Source organism: Callospermophilus lateralis, chromosome 15 (assembly GCF_048772815.1).
Source record: "Callospermophilus lateralis isolate mCalLat2 chromosome 15, mCalLat2.hap1, whole genome shotgun sequence".
NCBI classification, from domain to species: domain Eukaryota; kingdom Metazoa; phylum Chordata; class Mammalia; order Rodentia; family Sciuridae; genus Callospermophilus; species Callospermophilus lateralis.
The window spans coordinates 83152473-83169928 of NC_135319.1; the positions used below are offsets into that span (position 1 = coordinate 83152473).

A 17456-nucleotide genomic window follows, 5' to 3' on the forward strand; every position below is an offset into this window, starting at 1 on the left:
TGAGGAGCTTGCTGCCAGATTTAGAGGGTCCAGCTTCAGAGTGTCCCATGTTGGGCCTTTGCTAATTCCTACCAGGTTAAAGGTCAGATCCTGGTGCAGCACGTCTCTCATCTCACCCGCTTGTTCACAAATATACATCGAGCACCCCTCTGTGTCGTCATGGGGCCCTCCCCACCAAGGCTGCTCCAGCCCTCAACCCTCTTCTTCCTGAAGCAGATTTGCCCTTGGACAATGGTTTGTCCTTATTTGATCACCTTTTGGTACCGGGTGTTGAAACCAGGGGTGCTCTACACTGAGCCACCCCCCAACCCTTTTGTTTTTTTTTTTGTTGTAAGATAGGGTCTCACTAAGTTGCTAAGGCTGGCCTGGACCTTGTGATCTTCCTGCCTCAGTCTCCCAAGTCCAGGGATTACAGGCGGGTGCCCCCATGCCCTGTTCATACTTTATCACTCTGAAGTAGCTTGGAGCTACTGATTCCCAAGAGATCGAACTACAGAATTCCCAAGTCTTAGAAGTGCACCCCTCACCCCACCACCAATTCTCGAATCTCCAAGGAGCCTAAGATTATATCTCAGGAGCAGCTCTCTCCTGTCACAGAGAAGCCACAAAATGACCAAGGTCAGACAGAGGTCAGAACAAGCTTGGGGTTCCTGCCTCATCCCAGGCTCCTTCTGCAGCATCAGCATCTGTTCTCCAAGAGGGCAGCTTTGGAGGCCAAGGAGGAAGGGACCTTTCAAGGCAGGGGGCTGTCCCTAACCAGGACAGCCCATGGCAAATTGGTGGGAAGTTGTGTTGGGAGCCTGGTGCTTGGGGTAACTGGCTTTGTACCCATGGGCTGCCCTCACTGGGCTGGAGCCTCTGAGGCTCCCTGAGGAGGGAGAGCCCCAGGGCAGGGGTGAGCCTGCAGAGGCTGTACCTGGGAAAGACTGAAGAGAAGAAGGAAGGAATTTGGTTATAGAGAATCCTGGGGAATAGAAAATGAGCGGCTGATTTCATTCAGCAGGGACCTGCCAGCTGCCACCTCCCCACCCACCCCCAGGTTATACGCCCCCAGGAGGCACCACCCCGCAGACCTAGAGGAGTACTCAGCCCTGTAGTCACATCTCCGTAGCTGGGGGAGAAGGCAGGCCTTTCCAACTCCAACATTCTTTGGGCAGAAAGATGTGTTCACGCCCGTCTTTCTGAGCCCATTCCGGGTAATTTTTCTCAATTTCCCCTGTAATTTATTAAAAGCCCACCTCAAAGGCCAGCTGGTGAGTCAGGCCCTGGGAACAGCTGGTGGAGGGTGAGCAGTGGGCAGGGTGGGGGTGGGTGAGGCCCGCCCAGGGTGGGGCTGCTGCTCAGAGCCGCCCTTTCAAACCCAAGCCTCGGGCCAGCAGCCTAACCTAGGAGAGTGAAATGACCGTGATGACCTTAATTTCACAACCTCAAACTTGTATGCCAGGGTCTGGGCCAGAAGCTTTTCCTGAAAGTTTTATCGATTGTTCTGGGCAAAATGATTATTCCTGTCACTTTCCTGAGAGCCTGAGGTGAACGGTTGAGCCAAAGGCTCCCCAGCTCTGAACCTGGGATCAGCAGAAGGTCTGCCAGCCCCAGAGCTGCTCGGACAGCCTCCCCTCCCACCGGGCTTTCCCCATTGCAAACCCTCTCACACCTGCACCTCAAGCCTGGGTACTCCCGTCACATTTGCCCTCAGGGGAAACAGGCTGAGTGGTCCAGGGACACCACCAAGCTCACTGGGCTCACTAGGAGTCACCGAGACCACTTGCACAGCTCCTTGCAGCTGTGTGCATTTGCAGACCTTGTCAGTTCCGACCCCAGGCCGCAGCCATAGGGATGATCGCTGTGCAGGTGAGCAGCAAGGCTCAGAGGAATTCGGTGACCTCTGTGAAGCCACACGGCTGTGAGAGCCAGAAATCGCACCCTAAGTCTGGGTGTACTCACTGTCCTCTGGCCCGGCAGCCTCCCACACCACTGAACACTGTCCATATGCCCAGGCCAGGGGTGTGGGCAGGAGGCAAGGGCCACACTGGGACTGGCAGCTGGTGTACCCTCCCTGGGGGTCCGACTGGTCCCTGACCTGGCAACTATGGGAAAGCCCTGGCTCCTTCCTCCTCCCTCACCATTTCCCTTTCCTTCCTCCTTCTAGTCCCCGGTGTTCATCGCCCAAGTTAGCCAAGACGTGGTCTCCCAGACGGAGGCGAAACTCCTGCAGAGGCCCGGCAAAGAACTCTTTTCTGCCTGTGCTCAGTAAGTGCTCCACCCCTCTCACCTACCTGAGCAGGCCCACCTTTCTCCCTGGGCTGGGGCATTAGGACACCCGGAAAGGTGCCACCCTGAACCCTCCACCAGTAGTCGGGCTTCAGGGCAGGTCTTCAGAGCCCAAGAGCTCCAGCCAGGCCACCCAATGGCTTGTGCATAGTAGTCGCCCAGATCTGCAGTTTACGTCCCACAGTTTTAGTGACCCATTGGCAAGTCTGGTCTGAAAATTTTAAATGGAAAATTCCAGAAATAAATAATTTGTAAATTTCAAATCACTTTTATTATGGTATAGTGTTATAATTATTCTGTCTTATCATTAGTTATTATTGTTAACCTCTTACTGTGTCTAATTTATGAGTGAAACTTTATCACGGGTAGGTATATATGAGGAAATCAGAGTACACACAGAGTTTGACACTGTCGGAGGTCCCAGCATCCACTGGAGCTGTGGATAAGTGGATGGCTACACTTTTCACAAAGGGAATGAGATACCAGGTTACCAAGTCCAAAGAAAATATCTGCTACAAAGATGAAAACAAGTGTCCCTCCAGGCTGTTGGGACAGAGGAATGTGCAAAAATTGACCCTGCTTCTGTGGTTTGGAAATCCTTCCAACCCGCAACCCCACTCTGCCACCAGTCAAGTCAGATGCAGGGTGGGCCGCAGGAGCCTTCCCAGCACCCAGCCCCTTGTCTGTGGCCCCTACGTCTACCCCAGGGGAAGTGAGACAAGTCAGTGGCACCACCTACGCCCGTACCCCATCCTGCACAGCACCTTCCAAAGGCATGTGCACCTAGCACTGTACATGTATGTACACACACATGCACCATTGCCTGTGAGCAGACACGGCACACAGAAACCTGTACCCACTAGGACCTGGCTAGAGCCAGCTCATCTCACACAGCTGCTTGGGCCTGGGGTATTTTCGTGGGCTCTTATTCAGCACCCAAGTATTAAGCACTGCTGTGTCCCCACATGCGAGGTACCGGGGGTTTCCAAAGTGAGCAAGGACTCCCTGTTGGCCCTGGTGCAGCTTGAACAACAAAACCAGCCACTTGGGTGCCCTGAGTCAGGGAAGAGCAATGGTGTGATGGTGAAGGCGGGTGTTCAGGAGACCCCCTCCCCCCTCCCCCAACCTGATCCAGGGCAGCAGAAGGATGCCAGGCTCACCTGCTGGCTGCTCTGTAGAAGCTGCTGAGGGTCTAACACTGGGCAGAGGCACAGCTAGTGACCCTGACTCTGACCCTGAGGGAAGGGCCATCCTGGCCTCCCATGCTGGCCTGTTTTCAAGTTTGGCATGTCCTCACCCTTTCATGGTCCCTGCCCTTCCTCAGGTTCCAAGTACCTGACTGGATTGGTTAGCATGCTGGGTTGCTTTTTGTGTGTGTGTGTGTGTGTGTGCCAGGATTGAACTTAAGGGTGCAGGATCATCCAGTTTCAGCAAAATGACAAGACCTTTGGCCAGATACCTGCCTCAATGGTTTGTATTTGTTATTACTGCTGAGCCACATCCCCAGCCCATTTTTAGTGTTTTCTTTCTGAGACAGGGTCTCACTAAGTTGCTTAGGGCCTCGCTAAGTTGCTGAGGCTGGCTTTGAACTTGTGATCTTCCTGCCTCAGCTTCCTGAGTTACTGGGATTACAGGTGTGCACCACCTTACACAACAGGCCCACTTTTTAAGGGGAGAAGCCCACCCCTGCCTGCAGCCAGGTTTGAACCCTGCCAGGCCCCCTTAGGCCTTGCCTAAGATATAGAGGAGTCCTAGTCTCCCAGAGCCTATCCTGGTACCTGGTCCACAGCAGGTTACCAGTAAATTCTACTGCACTCATGGAAAGCTCATAGTGACTTCACTGGTCCTGGACCAATTCCAAATCCCTCAGGGACTGAGCCCCACTCTGCACCCCCACCCCACCTCTGAGTCCCAGCCCCTCCCTGCACCTCAGTAATTCTGCCTCTGTCCTCACGTCAGCTCACAGATCCCTTCTTCAGAGAGATGTCCCCTAATTGGCGATGACATATCTCTGAGATTGCTGGTTTAATGCTCGTGACTTACTGTTTGTGTCCCTAATCACAATGCCCTTCCCATGCTCCTGGCATATCCTAGGACCTAGAACAGTGCCTAGTACCTGGCAGACACCAACCCATGTTTGCAGGATCATCCAGTTTCAGCAAAATGACAAGACCTTTGGCCAGATGCCTGCCTCGACGGTTTGCATTTGTTACGCTGCAGGTACAGCCCTGCCTGGCTGCTTCAAGCCTGCGATTATAACATGCCTGTCCTTCTGTGTCTCTGAGCTAGGTCTGTCCATGACTACCTGAGTGGAGAGCCATTCCACGAATATCTGGACAGCATGTATTTTGATCGCTTTCTCCAGTGGAAATGGTTGGAGAGGTGAGTCCCCCACACCCCGTGCGTGAGAGGAGTAAGTGGGAGCAGCAGGCTCAGGGTTCCATCTGAGGATTCATATAAAAGCCGGTTACCCCCGTGGCCCATGGGTACAATAAAATTAGCTATCTTCCTCTCATTAATTAAGTTCTTGGGGATTCTAGAAACGCCCTGTGCTTATTAATGTGTGCATTACACGTGCGCACATGCACACACACACTCAACACCTTGTTCTTGCTTCTCTGGCTCACTCTCTTTGGGAATTCTTTCCTTGCTAGCAAATTAGAGCTACCAGAGTCTTTGAAGTAGTTGCACACTCTTTGTTTTGCCCAGTGCCCTTAATAGACACTGAGGCTGTTCTCAAGTTTTTAATGCAACCTTCCCCGAAATAATGAATAGCTTTGAACATAAATCTTTATGTACTTTTGCAAGTACAGCCATAGAAATTCCTAGTGGGAGTTTCTGAGTCAAAAGTCACCTGATTGCAAACTGTGAGGGACTGTTAAATTGCCCTTTGAAACAGCCGCCCCCTCCCCTTCCGATTTCCAGTTGCTCTCGAGCTCACGCCTGCTCCTCCCCAGCGTCCTCAGCACTGTGCCTGCTCCCTGGGGGGGGGGGGGGGGCTTCCTTCTTTAGTTTTCCATCTTGCTAATGAGATGAGACAGGGAGTCTCTTAATAGTTTATTTGATGTCTCATTCTCTTCAAAGTGCTTTCATATGCATGGCTGTCACTTCGGCAGATGTGGCCTCACTGTGACTGATAAGGAGGGAGAGACATAGAGGGGACCTGATTTGCCTTATCTCCCAGCAAGCCAGTAGCGCAGCCAAGGGGCAACCCTGGCCAGGACCCCCAGCCCACTGCCCAGTTATCTACAGTGTTCCAGGATTTGGAGAAAGGAGTGATAGCTACATTAAATCCATGCTGAGCTAAGCTGGTAGGTGAGGTGGGAGTGTCCCCTTCCACAGCCCCTGCAGAAGCTCAGAAGCTACAAGACAGAAGCCCCTTCAAAGCCCAGCACACTTCAGGAAGCCCAGCAGGAACATGCCCTTTGTACAGCTGGGTGGGCCGTTTCTCTCCACCCTGACCAGTGGGGATGACCGAGAGACCAGAGGTGGCCTTCTCTGTTGACCCGATGATACCACTGGCCACCCTGCACATGTACCCAACTCAGTCTGAGTCCTGCTTCTGACTCTCTTCCCAAGGAGCCTTGGCAAGGCTGGGTTACTTTTCCATACCTCAATTTCCTCACTGGTAAAATGGGGACAATAATGCCTGCCTCCTAGTCTTGGGGTGAGGGTGAGATAAGAGGAGTTTAGCATGTGCTAGATCCTCAACAGAAGTCAGCCATTAGCTGTAGGAGGGACACCACTGGGCACAGTTGCAGTCATGACCGAACCACAGCCCTCAGTTCTCCATGTCTGATTCTGCAGCTGCAGCCCACCTGAGGCTCACAGGACAGGCTGATGGGGTGCACACTCATCCTGCCCTTCCTGGAGCCCTGGGCTGGGTAACACATGGCCCTCTGCCCCAGCCCTCCCAGGTGCCAGTGCAGGTTGGAACAAGGCTCTGCAGATGACCGTCTACACCCCTGTGCCAGCCCCACCACTTACCAACCAGACCTTAGGCATCCTGTTCCCCCTCTCAATGCCTAAGCGTTGTCCTCTGTAGAACAGGGACAGCAGCACCTCTTGGGGTTAGCATAAGACTGACATAAGCCCATGTGCAGGATGCAGCACTCAGCAAGCGTTGTCACCCTGGAAACCCCAGAAGTTAAGCACTCACTCTGGAAGGCATTACATTTTCCGAACCCATGAAGCAGGATCCCGGCTTAATGACTGACAGCACCCTGCCTTCCCCTCATTTTTTTTCTAAACAAGATCCTGGCCTATTGGTGCTGTACTGTTGAAATATTAAAGGGATGTTTTTTCCTCCCAAGGTTAACCAAGAAATTCCTGGGAAATTGTATTACACTTATTTCCCCCTCGCAGAGGAGCTCTGCGGTAGCGCTGACCGGCTGTTTGTTCTCCATGTATCATAAACTGCTAGGCCTCGGCCGCCTTCATGTGGTTTTGGGGGCTGTTCTAGGAAAGGCTCCCAGGGCCGCGTGGCGGATGCGGGCACATGGCAGGTTTTCACCAAGGCTGCCCAGGCTGCTCTTGTGTGGAAGAAGAAGCGCGGCCGAGGGAGCATATCGGTGCTTCCAGTGGGGACCTGCCCCGCTTCCTGCAGAACCAGCAGCGAACAGAGAAGGGAGGTACAGCACGTGCCTTGGAGACAAGGAGCAGGGTGCCTGGTTTTCAGAGTTGATCCAAGAAAGGAACTGCACTGCCGAGGACGTGGTTTCCAGTGAAATCGAAACCCTCTTCAGGCCCCAGCAGCCCAAGAAGGGTTTCCATGCAGGATAGGGTTTCTCAAATCATGTCTCATGCTGGGCCACCAGCTCACTTGGCCTTCTCCTGCTGACCCAGTTCTTTGGCCCAATTCAGTCTCACTCCAACCCCTGCCCTGGTCAGGACTCCTGGGGAGCAGGGCACTCAAAAATAGTCCTGGGGATCCAAGAGCCAGTTTAACATTTTAAGCTAATTAGTTGTAGCCAAAAGGCCAGGAAAGAGAAGTAAGCTCCCGGCACCATGGAGTCCTTAGCTGCGACTGCATGACCCTCTGTGGGTTACTCCTCGAAGTACGGTCCTTGTGACCGGAAGTCCTCCCTGAGTAGATGTTCTAAGCGGCTTTGCTAATGAAAACAGGGAGTCGGGGGACACAAAGTGGAGATTACTTCATGAGTATGGCGTTGGACGTTCAGGGTCTTCCCGGATCCTGGATCAATTGGGGATATAGGATTAAGCGTTCCCAGTGGTGGAGGGTTGGGGACTGACTGTCCGAGAGTCCCAGGAGCAGACCTGAAGCCAGCAGCCTTGCCCCTCGTGAGGCTGGGTCTTCTGGATCCTGCAAGGAGCCAGGGCAGGAAGTGTGGCCCCTGCGGAGACAGTGAGGCCTGCAGGCCTGGGAGGCCAGGGCTTCCTTTCTGTCATTCTGTCTGCCTCAAGGGGCTCCTCTTGGCTCCCAGTCCCTTCCCCGCTCCCTGCACAGGGCTCCCCGCTTCCTCCTGAGTATGACTTCAGGCTCTGATTTTGGTTCCCTCATCTATTTCTTATGGATCCTGACTCCTACCTCCAGAGACCAACCTGGGGTTCTTGCTTCTTTTCCAGGCAACCAGTGACCAAAAACACGTTCAGGCAGTATCGAGTACTCGGGAAAGGGGGCTTCGGGGAGGTGAGTGCACACCCGCGCTCTCTACTGAGGTTCAGCTCAGGTTCCACTCACCTTTCCTGTCCCTCCTGGATGGGCCTGAAGTTCTAAGCAGGGCTTGGGGCAGGGACAGCTCTGCCCTGGGTCCCCTGGTGGCAATGAGGGAGGGTGGAGGATCCATGCCTTGGGGTAAACGAGGTGTGTGAGGTGGGAAGGAAGGTGGGGGGCCGGCCTCCCTGGAGAGGCAGGGAGGTGGGGGCCGCTCAGCCTCTGCCTATCTGGATGATGCTTGGCTATGCACTATCCTGTGGGAATACAGATCTCGCTGGGTGTTATGTGACCCAGTGTGTGTGAGGCCAGCCTTGTTACTTCCATTTTTAAGATGAGGAAAGCTGAGGTTCAGAATAATTGGGTGACCTGGCCAAGGTCACATAGCCAATCAGGGGCAGAACTAGGGCTAGAAACCAAATACCCCATTCCCAGATCTGAATGATGAAGTCAGGGTTCTCAAGGGTCTCCCTTCACTGTCCCCCAAAACCAAGCTTCCCCACCAGTGACTGGCAGAAGAAAACTCAGTTGCCTTTAAGACAAGGGCAGCATTTGAAGCTTCTGCCAATCATTTAACTAATGTGTGCATGGCCGATTTTGTTTCTTTGAGGACCAGGATCTTCCTAAGCAGACAAAGAGGATAGCAAGGGGCCCTGAGGCCAGGTCACAAGGGCAGAGCCCAGGACAGCAGTGGGTACAGCCAGGTATACTGTGGGTCCTGTGGGCCTGCAGCACCCACAGGAAGCCCAGCTGGCTCTGATCTGTCAGTTGCAGCCCTGCCGAGGAGGGGCCTAGGCAGACCACAGTGCCCATGACCTTGGTGTCTCTCTTGCACCTCAGGTCTGTGCCTGCCAGGTTCGGGCCACAGGCAAAATGTATGCCTGCAAACGCTTGGAGAAGAAGAGGATCAAAAAGAGGAAAGGGGAGTCCATGGCACTCAATGAGAAGCAGATTCTCGAGAAGGTCAACAGTCAGTTCGTGGTGAGTGTCCAGGGCCCAACAACAGCCCCGTGCTTCTGGTAACCCAGACCCCCCTCACCTACTAGTGGGTGGTATTCCAATGTGGCAGGTCCCACCCCCAGGGAAGTAAGAAAGCTGTAGGTCAATCGTGGCTGATTTTGTCCTATCACCAGCCCTGCCCAGGCCTGGACACCCTCTGCATGTGAGCCTGAGACTTCTGTTCCCCAGGACCACCTTGTAAACTCCTTAGTGAACAAAATAAGTTCACCTCCGGCTCAATCAAAAGGAGCTTTGGGTCCTATAGACCCTCTAGACTGGTTTCATCATGGTGGAGTCCATCGTGGTGGAGTTTCTTAGGGAGACACCATTTTGTTTGTGTGTATCACGTTAGTTGGTCTAGGCTAGGCTTTGCTGCAGTGACAAATTAGCTCCACCTCTTAGTAGCTGAAAACAATAAGTTATCTTGTCAACTACATCAAGTCCAGTCAGATCAGGCCACTCTCCGCCATCTCATCTACTCCATCTGAAGCTTGGAGGGAGTGCTGGGGGTGGGTCTCCCCAGGAAATTTTTAGTGCTCAGCTGGACTGACATTCCACATGAACTAGTCACCTCAAGGGACAGGCTAGCTGTAGAGGAGGCTGGGAAGTTTGGAGGAATACATTGATACTTGGTCTCTGTAACATGTTATTAAAAACTAATACATGTACAAGGTAATAATGCAACCAGCACAGAAGGGTACACAATAAAAATAAATGCCTCCCTCTTTGAGAGAACATTCCAGACATGTTTTATTCATATACAGGCTTTATTATTTTTAACTAACAGCGTCTCCCCATACATCTTTTAAAAATTTTTTTTGTTGTAAGTGGACACAATTTTTCCAATACCTTTATTTATTTTTATGAGATGCTGAGGATTAAACCCAGTGCCTTACACATGCTAGGAAAGTGTTCTTCCACTGAGCTACCCAGCCCCCTTCTCATACACCTTATGGTACGTTTTCCCCTTAAATTGTAGCACATCCCCTCTATCCACACCTATAGTTCACCCCATTTTCCAAAATTTTTCCTCATTGCTCAGAAAAGATAAACCATGAGCTGTACGGAAATCACTTCTCGTTTTAAACCACTGCAAACAATGCTGCAGGGTCCGTCTTTGAACACTCCTTTGGTGGGTTCTGGGTGGACACCTGTGAACGTCCCCGTAGCACTCCAGTTCCTGGTGAAGAATTGCCGTAGCAGAGGGTATGCAGGTTTTTCATTTGATGGCTGTTCTCAAATGGCTGTCCATGAAGCTTGTTCCCGTTAAACTCCTGCCAACTGTGAGAGGAGAGACCACATCAGCCCAGTGCCTTGGTCATCCCTCACAGGAAGGTGGTTTTATAAAGTGATAGTCAAAGGGGACAGAAGTTTGGGTCTTTGAGTCTCACCTCAGGTTGCCCCCAGCCGCCAGCCTTGTCCAGGGGGAAGAGGTGGGCAGTGCCATGGCACCTCACAGGAGGGAATAGATATCCAACCTGCCAGTTTGGGCCTAGGCTTCTTTGACTGCTGATTGCCCCCTCGATGCTGCCCATGGAGGGGTGGTGCTGGGGGGTCCACTTCCAGGAAGAGGACCCTGTGCCTGGCAAACCTGGGCTGACACCTCTTCACGGGCCATTAGTTTTGATGGCTAGACCTTCCTTGACTGTGTCTCATTCACTGTGCCTGCAGGGAGTTCCACTGTGACACTTTTTATTATTCAGCTTTCCATCACCAAAGTGAAATTCCTGAGGCACTTAAATTTATTCTGGCTCACAGTTCTGAAGGTTCTGGTCTAAGATCACATTGTCCCATTGCTTTTTCTCTAGTAGGAACTCATGGTGAAGAAAACCACCCAGGAAACAGAGGGAGACAGGGCTTGGGTCCCACTGCACCTTTCAGGGCATACCCCCAATGACCTAAGGGCTTCAGCTAGACCCCTCCTCCTGAAGGTCCCACTACCTCCCAGTAGCGCCACCCTAGGAACCAAGCCGCAAACACATGATCCTTTGAGGACGCTCATGCAAACCACAGCCCTGCTGCAGGAGCCTTTCCTCGGGACCACCTGGGCAGGTTTGAGTTGTACCTGCAGCAGTTGGTGGCAGAAACACAACCCTACAAGATTGCTCTCCCTCCACTGCCATTTTGTCACCTTTCCTCAGAAATGAATGATGTTCCCTCCAAGTTTTATGGCCCAGCCTCTCCCTGGCGCGGTCTGCAGTGCTCAGATTTTATTTGTGCAAACTCTCTAAGTGGAGAAGAAGGAATTCCACCCATTGTAATTTGCAGTCAACTTTAACACTGCCCACCTCTCCAGTTACCCCATGGCCCCAATCCATAGTGCCTTGGGGGTCTGGAATCCACCTCTCCTAGAGACTCCCTTGGCAGGTGGGCATGGCATGTCTTGCTTACAAGAGAAAGTTTGGCCAGGCTGTCTTCCACTCCCCAAAGCCCTACTGGCCACTTCCTAGCCCTTCACCCCTGAGATAATGGGTCCCCACAACCCAAACGGCGGCCAAGTCCCACCTTCCTGACCAACCAACAAGGCAACGCCAGTTCTAACCAACTAATGAATGCAGGAGCTTTTGTGGTGGGAAAGCACAGACACCATTCTGGGGTAGGAATCCAGGAAGATCACGGTGCTGGCCTACCTCTCTCCTCCCCTATGTCCCCTTAACCTTGAACCACTTAGAAGGAGTCAAGTTTAAGTCCTTCATCAGCCAAGAGGGGAAGCAGATAAGGTAACCAAGAGGGTCTCAGGGAACAGATAGCCTCCACCACCTGCCTCCAGCTTCAAGGAACCTGAGAAGGGAGACGGAAGTGGATGGTGGTTGCCATGAGCTCACCATGATGGCTCTTGCACTCCAAGGTCAACCTGGCCTATGCCTATGAGACCAAGGATGCCCTGTGCCTGGTCCTAACCATCATGAATGGGGGTGACCTGAAGTTCCACATCTACAACATGGGGAACCCTGGCTTTGAGGAGGAGCGAGCCCTGTTTTATGCAGCTGAGATCCTCTGCGGCTTGGAAGACCTGCACCGTGAGAACACAGTCTACAGGTGAGTTGTGCTCCCGGGAGTTTGACTGGGTGGGCTTGGCCCTGTACCAGGTCAGCACAAGTGAGGATGCAGGAGTCAGATGGTTTCCTCCCACCATGGAGCCCCAGGGATCCCCAGGACCCAGCAAGTGAGGAGGGCTCTCTCTAGTGTGTTCTCTGGCCTCCAAAGTATAGGGAAGCCAAGCATGTGAAATGATGCTCCCCCAAGTTGAGGTCAATGGGCCACAACCCCTGACCCTGCAGCCCAGCCCAAGGAAACTCAGGGAAATCAGCCCTAGGAAGCTTCGAGAGGGAGGCCACCCAGGGGCAGGCATCAGAGAAGCACCTGTGCTCACTACTCTCCGCACGGACCTCAATGCCACAGGGCCCTGGACTGTGGGGCCATGTGTCCAGATTCTCCTCAGGGTCAGCAGTGGACTTCGCTGCTCACAATGCTCCACAAAGAAACTTGAAAACCTCTGTGCCCCTTGCTTTTTGACATTGAAATTGTCAGCTTGCCCCTATTCGTGATGGTTTGACATTGAAATATCCCAACACGTGTTTAAATAGTGGCAAATATTGATATTTTGAAATTGAACACTTACCAGTGGATCTAGTGGAATCAAATCACTGTAGCAAACTGATTTGCACCATCATCTGTCTAAAAAATGTACGGGAGGCTCCTGGAAGGTGAGAATGATGTCAAGCAACCACAGCCCTGGGACTGCCAGCACCTGGGACACTGACTCCCACAGACCCTCCTGGCCCCAGCTTGAAGACCTTTGTGTAGAGCCACAGCCATTTGAGGAGTCCAGGAAAGTTTTGGGAACCAGAAGGAATGGTCTTGGTGACAAGCCCTCCCCTATCCCATCTCTTTGCTTGTATTTTTTTTGTTTGTTTGTTTTTATTCAAGTGAAAAGAGAGAACATTTTCCCTAAGGGTTGGAAAAAAGAATCCTCCACTTGATTGCCTTTTGCTTAAAAAAAGAAAGAAAGAAAAGGGAAAATAAAGCCCTCCAAGTCCAGCTCCCCTTCTTCTAGGGAGGCAGAGAACCCTGCTCTTCTGGGGTCCTGACCCTCTGCGTGGACTTGGTTCTGGCCCATGCCCCTAGGGAGCTGTTCTTCCAACCAGGCAGATGCTGGTTTATTGAGGAGGTGTCTCTTGTCCTTATTTGGAATTGTTAACACATCAAAGGAAGACAATGTAAATAACAATAGCAACAACATTATTTCGTAATGAACAAGTATACACAGACACTAATTATCACTTTGTGAGGCTGCCCAGTGGATTTGGGTACATTAACCACTCCCCATAAGGACAGCTGCCTTCAGTTAAATAAACAAAGCCCATTGCTTGGGAACTGGAACCCCATCCAGATGGGCTCTATTGTCATTCCCAAGGCAGAGCTGAGTTGTGTGCGCCCCCCTCTGGGCTATTACCCTTTACTAGGAAAGCCAGAATCTTCTGATGCCTGTCCCCCATCCTGGGAAGGCAGTGATTCTCCTAATTTCGAGCAAGTTTCTGCATAAAGGAGGCAGGATTGGGAATAGATGAGGTAGCAGCACCTGCATGTGACCCTCTGGCTTGCTTCCCCCTGGCTGTGGTCCAGCTGGGGCAGGAATATGCTGGCCCCCTGGAGCCCTGCCCACAGGGGTCTTTACCAGGGGCCCCAGCTTCTCCCCTGCAGCTCTCTCTTCCCAGTTGCTCAGCGGGAGCTTTGGATGCAGTGATTTCTCTTCATTTCCAGGACCTTCAGGGCATCCTGGGACCTCAGGTCTTCCCAGCCCTCAAGAGGGTCTGTCACCACACCAGCCAGTCTCCCTTGCCCTGGGGGCTGTCAGTGTGTGGTCAGGTGCCAGGACTGGCCTTTCCTACCTTCCCAGTCACCCTTCAGCATCAGGAAGATGCCTGTGACAAACAGCAGCTTTTGTCTTAAGTTACTGGAAGGAGATAAAGAACCCCAAGATTATCCTGACCTAGAGAGACCAGCCGGTCAGAGCCCAGAGGTGGGAGGGGATGCCTTGGGGTGCTCGGGCCTAGTTACCCAGGGGTCAGTCCAGGCACCAGTCTGTCCTTGCTGCCCAGGATGGGTACACTCAGGTGCCTCTTGTCATTCCCTTTCAGAGATCTGAAACCTGAAAACATCCTGTTGGACGACTATGGTGAGTCGGGGCTCAGGGCTCTGGGAGATGGCTGCAGGGTTCTGGCCAGAGGACTGCTGGAGGAGAGGCCATGGGAAGACCTCACTCCAGCTTCTCAGTCCTGGGCTGGGGGAGGCAGTGGGTGTGGACAAAGCTCCTGTTTCGTGAGGAAGCGTCATGGGTTGGCCCAGAGGGACAGAGAGCACTGCGTGAGGAGCCTGGCATTTCAGAGGCGCTGACAGACACTTACACGAAACTTCCCTGCTCTGCCTGGAAACCAGGAGCATACTGCCTTCCCCTCGAGAGGGGGACAGCCGTGGGGAGCCCCTGTTAGCCTGCTAGGTGTTGTTGCTTGTCTGCTACCATCGTTCTTTTCTCCTGGGAGTGAGCACAGGGATAGCAAGAGCGGCCACAGTAACCCCTGAGGACCACGTAGCCTCCCACGCCTGAAAAATAGTTTCCACACCTGCTACCTGACCAGAATTTCCCATCTCCACAGAAGGTGGGATCTCAGTGCCCATTTCATAGGTGACAAGACTGAGGCTCCAAGGAGCCAGGCTGCCAAGCTCAGCTGGTGGTATCAGTGGGGAGCAGGGAGCAAAACCCATGCCTCTTGCATGCCCCAGGCCCCTGGAGAGAGGTCTATTTGGAGTGCTGTGCCTGGAGAAGCAGGGTGTCCTGGAGCCTGCTGGTCCTCTGTGGATGGGCCCAGAGCCATGCCAGTCTCAGGACCCCACCCACACTGAGCTCCTGCTGCAGACTGCCCACACCCACCTGCACTCTGGACTGGGTCTTGCAGCGGTCCAGGCTGCAGGGGGCCCTGGTATCCACAGGCAGAAAGCGGAGGGGACACATTCCTTCCTGTAGGGTAAGATGTAGCCGTGACCCTGCTGCTGGTGAGACAAAGGCAGCGCTGGTGCTCTCAGTGGTGCGTCTCCTGGGTCTTTGGGTCGGTCCTGGACTCTGAGGACTCTGATGGGCTCCATCTCCAGACATTTGCCCTCCTTTTTTCTCTGAAGGGAAAAAACAAACCACCTCCAAAAACTAACCAGGCAGGGCAGGCAGCTGCTTCCCAAATTGCTTTGTAATTTTTTCCCCTTAAGCAAATTGTTGCAAAATGTCAGGAGAATCTCATATTTTTCCCATGAAGCAATCCCAGAATCAGGCCAGCACATTTTAAACTTTGCGACCTCAGCCTTCCAGAAAGCCCATTAGGGCATTTTATGAGGCAGGTCGGCCAGCGCCCAGCCAGATCCCGGCATCCTTTTGCATCTTTGTGTTTTACTCCTAAAAACTGTAGTTCACCCACAGCACGTCATGCCTGGCCTCTCCCGGGTCCTGTGCTCACCCTGAGAGGCAGACGAGGGTCACATCTTCATGGGACAGAGGGAAAACTGAGAGCTCATGTGCCTCGCCATTGTGGCTGAGGTGGACCAAGCTCCCACACAGCTGTCCCGAGGCCCGCTGACCCTGCTGCCCCCCACAGGCCACATCAGGATCTCAGACTTGGGGCTGGCTGTGAAGATCCCTGAGGGAGACCTGATCCGCGGCCGGGTGGGCACGGTCGGCTACATGGGTGAGTGTGGCCCTGCTCCTGTCACATGCTGACCCTTCCCTTGGGCCCCCAACCACAGGGCCCCACTGGTCAGAGGTAGTCAAGCCCCCGCTGACTCCTTGGTGGACCCTAGCCCTAGCCAGGTGGCACATGGGCCCTAAGTGCAGCCTCAGAAGAGCTCTCTGCAGCCCCTGCCCCTTTCTGGGGTGTCGGTGGCCAGAGCTTGGCATTCAGCACTGCCAGGGAGGCCTCATGGAAGTAGGGGTCTGGGGGGCAGGCAGATGGCCCCTCTGAAAGGAGGAAGGTCGTTAGGAAGGATCCAAAATGAGTCCGCTGTGTCACCAAGCATGATTCTAATTAGACACCTGCCCTGCCCCCCTCAGTCTGCCCCAAGACCAACGTCCCAGGGGCTACAGGGAAGTGACCTGGAGCTAAACCCAGGCCCCCAATGCCCTGCTTCCACATGGGGCCTCCCCCAGCTTTCCTCTTATACCTTGCAGACACGCCCCACTCACCCTGGGACATGGGACCATGTGATTTCTTGAGCCAGGCACCTCATTGCCCTCCACCCAGGCTGTGCCTGTGGGATTCAGTGCTTGATCTCTGGTGCTGAAGAGTCCTTTGCAGACTGCATGATATTTGGCGATCTGAGGGCACGTGCCTGTGTGAATGTGCATGTGCCTGTGTGAATGTGCATGTGCCCATGTGAATTGTGCATGCCCATGTGGATGCTCAGACAGATAGATGATGGTGGATGATGGATAAGCCTCTCTGCATCCCTGCTTACATGTCGGCTTCTGCATTTACATAGTCTCCTTTTGCACAGGGTGTTGCACATTTCGTGTGCAATGCTGTCGTGCACCCGGTGCATGTGTGCATGCGTTCACACATGACGTGTGACTGTCTTTCTTGTGCTTCTATGGTGAATCTAGAGTTCATTCTGTCAAAGGGGTAGGAAAGACATAGTGGGAGGTTGTTTGAATTCCAGATCAATTTAAAATCTTCATCTTGGGTGGACACACCCTTATTCACTGCAACAAGTATGTATAAGCACCTACTGCATGTCACTGGGGACACAGCAGGGGAAAAGGCAGTGAGTGCGTGTTCTGGTGGGGGCACCTCAAGGGACCAGGACCTCTCAGTTCTGGTGCTACAATCAGAGACCTTGATGGTGCAGAGCGCCATCAGGCAGGCACCCTGGAGGAGCTGAGGTTTCCAGCAGCTGGCCCAGGGGCTGGAGGAGGGGATGTCCCAGCTGAGACACTCCAGGTCACCCACCAGCAATGCTGTCCCAGGGTGCAGGAACCTCCTCTGAGGTGAGGAGCAGCTCTGGCCGATATGGCTGGGCAGTGTCCTGCTGCTGCTAGCTCTTACCCCTCCTGCCCTTTTCTTCTGCCTCCAGCTCCAGAGGTTCTGAACAACCAGCGATATGGCCTGAGCCCTGACTACTGGGGCCTGGGATGTCTCATCTATGAGATGATCGAGGGCCAGTCGCCGTTCCGTGGTCGCAAGGAGAAGGTGAAGCGGGAAGAGGTGGACCGCCGGGTCCTGGAGACAGAGGAGGTGTACTCCCACAAGTTCTCCGAGGAGGCCAAGTCCATCTGCAAGATGGTAAGTCCCAGTGAGCCCAAGGTGTCCAGGGGCGGCTCCCCCACCAGCCCCAGCCTTCCTCGGAAGGGACATGCGTCAGGGCGTGCTAGGCTGCGGGTGGAGCAGACCGAGGCCCAGGTGCTTGTGCTCTTTGCCGAGGACCACGGTGGTTAGCGAAGGCCTCAGGAGAAGCCTGGGGTTGAGGGCAC

General features: G+C 53.4%; 1 protein-coding gene across 2 annotated transcripts in view; it reads left to right on the forward strand.

Moving 5' to 3' along the window:
* Grk5 (G protein-coupled receptor kinase 5) overlaps positions 1-17456 on the forward strand; it is a 195845-nt gene that overhangs the window by 164167 nt on the left and 14222 nt on the right. For both annotated transcript variants that reach the window (XM_076834183.1, XM_076834184.1), the window contains 8 exons: positions 2150-2250; positions 4561-4653; positions 7858-7921; positions 8786-8926; positions 11793-11983; positions 14086-14123; positions 15589-15678; positions 17060-17268. In XM_076834183.1, the coding sequence (XP_076690298.1) occupies positions 2150-2250; positions 4561-4653; positions 7858-7921; positions 8786-8926; positions 11793-11983; positions 14086-14123; positions 15589-15678; positions 17060-17268 (927 nt within the window). The remainder of the gene's footprint in view (positions 1-2149; positions 2251-4560; positions 4654-7857; positions 7922-8785; positions 8927-11792; positions 11984-14085; positions 14124-15588; positions 15679-17059; positions 17269-17456) is intronic.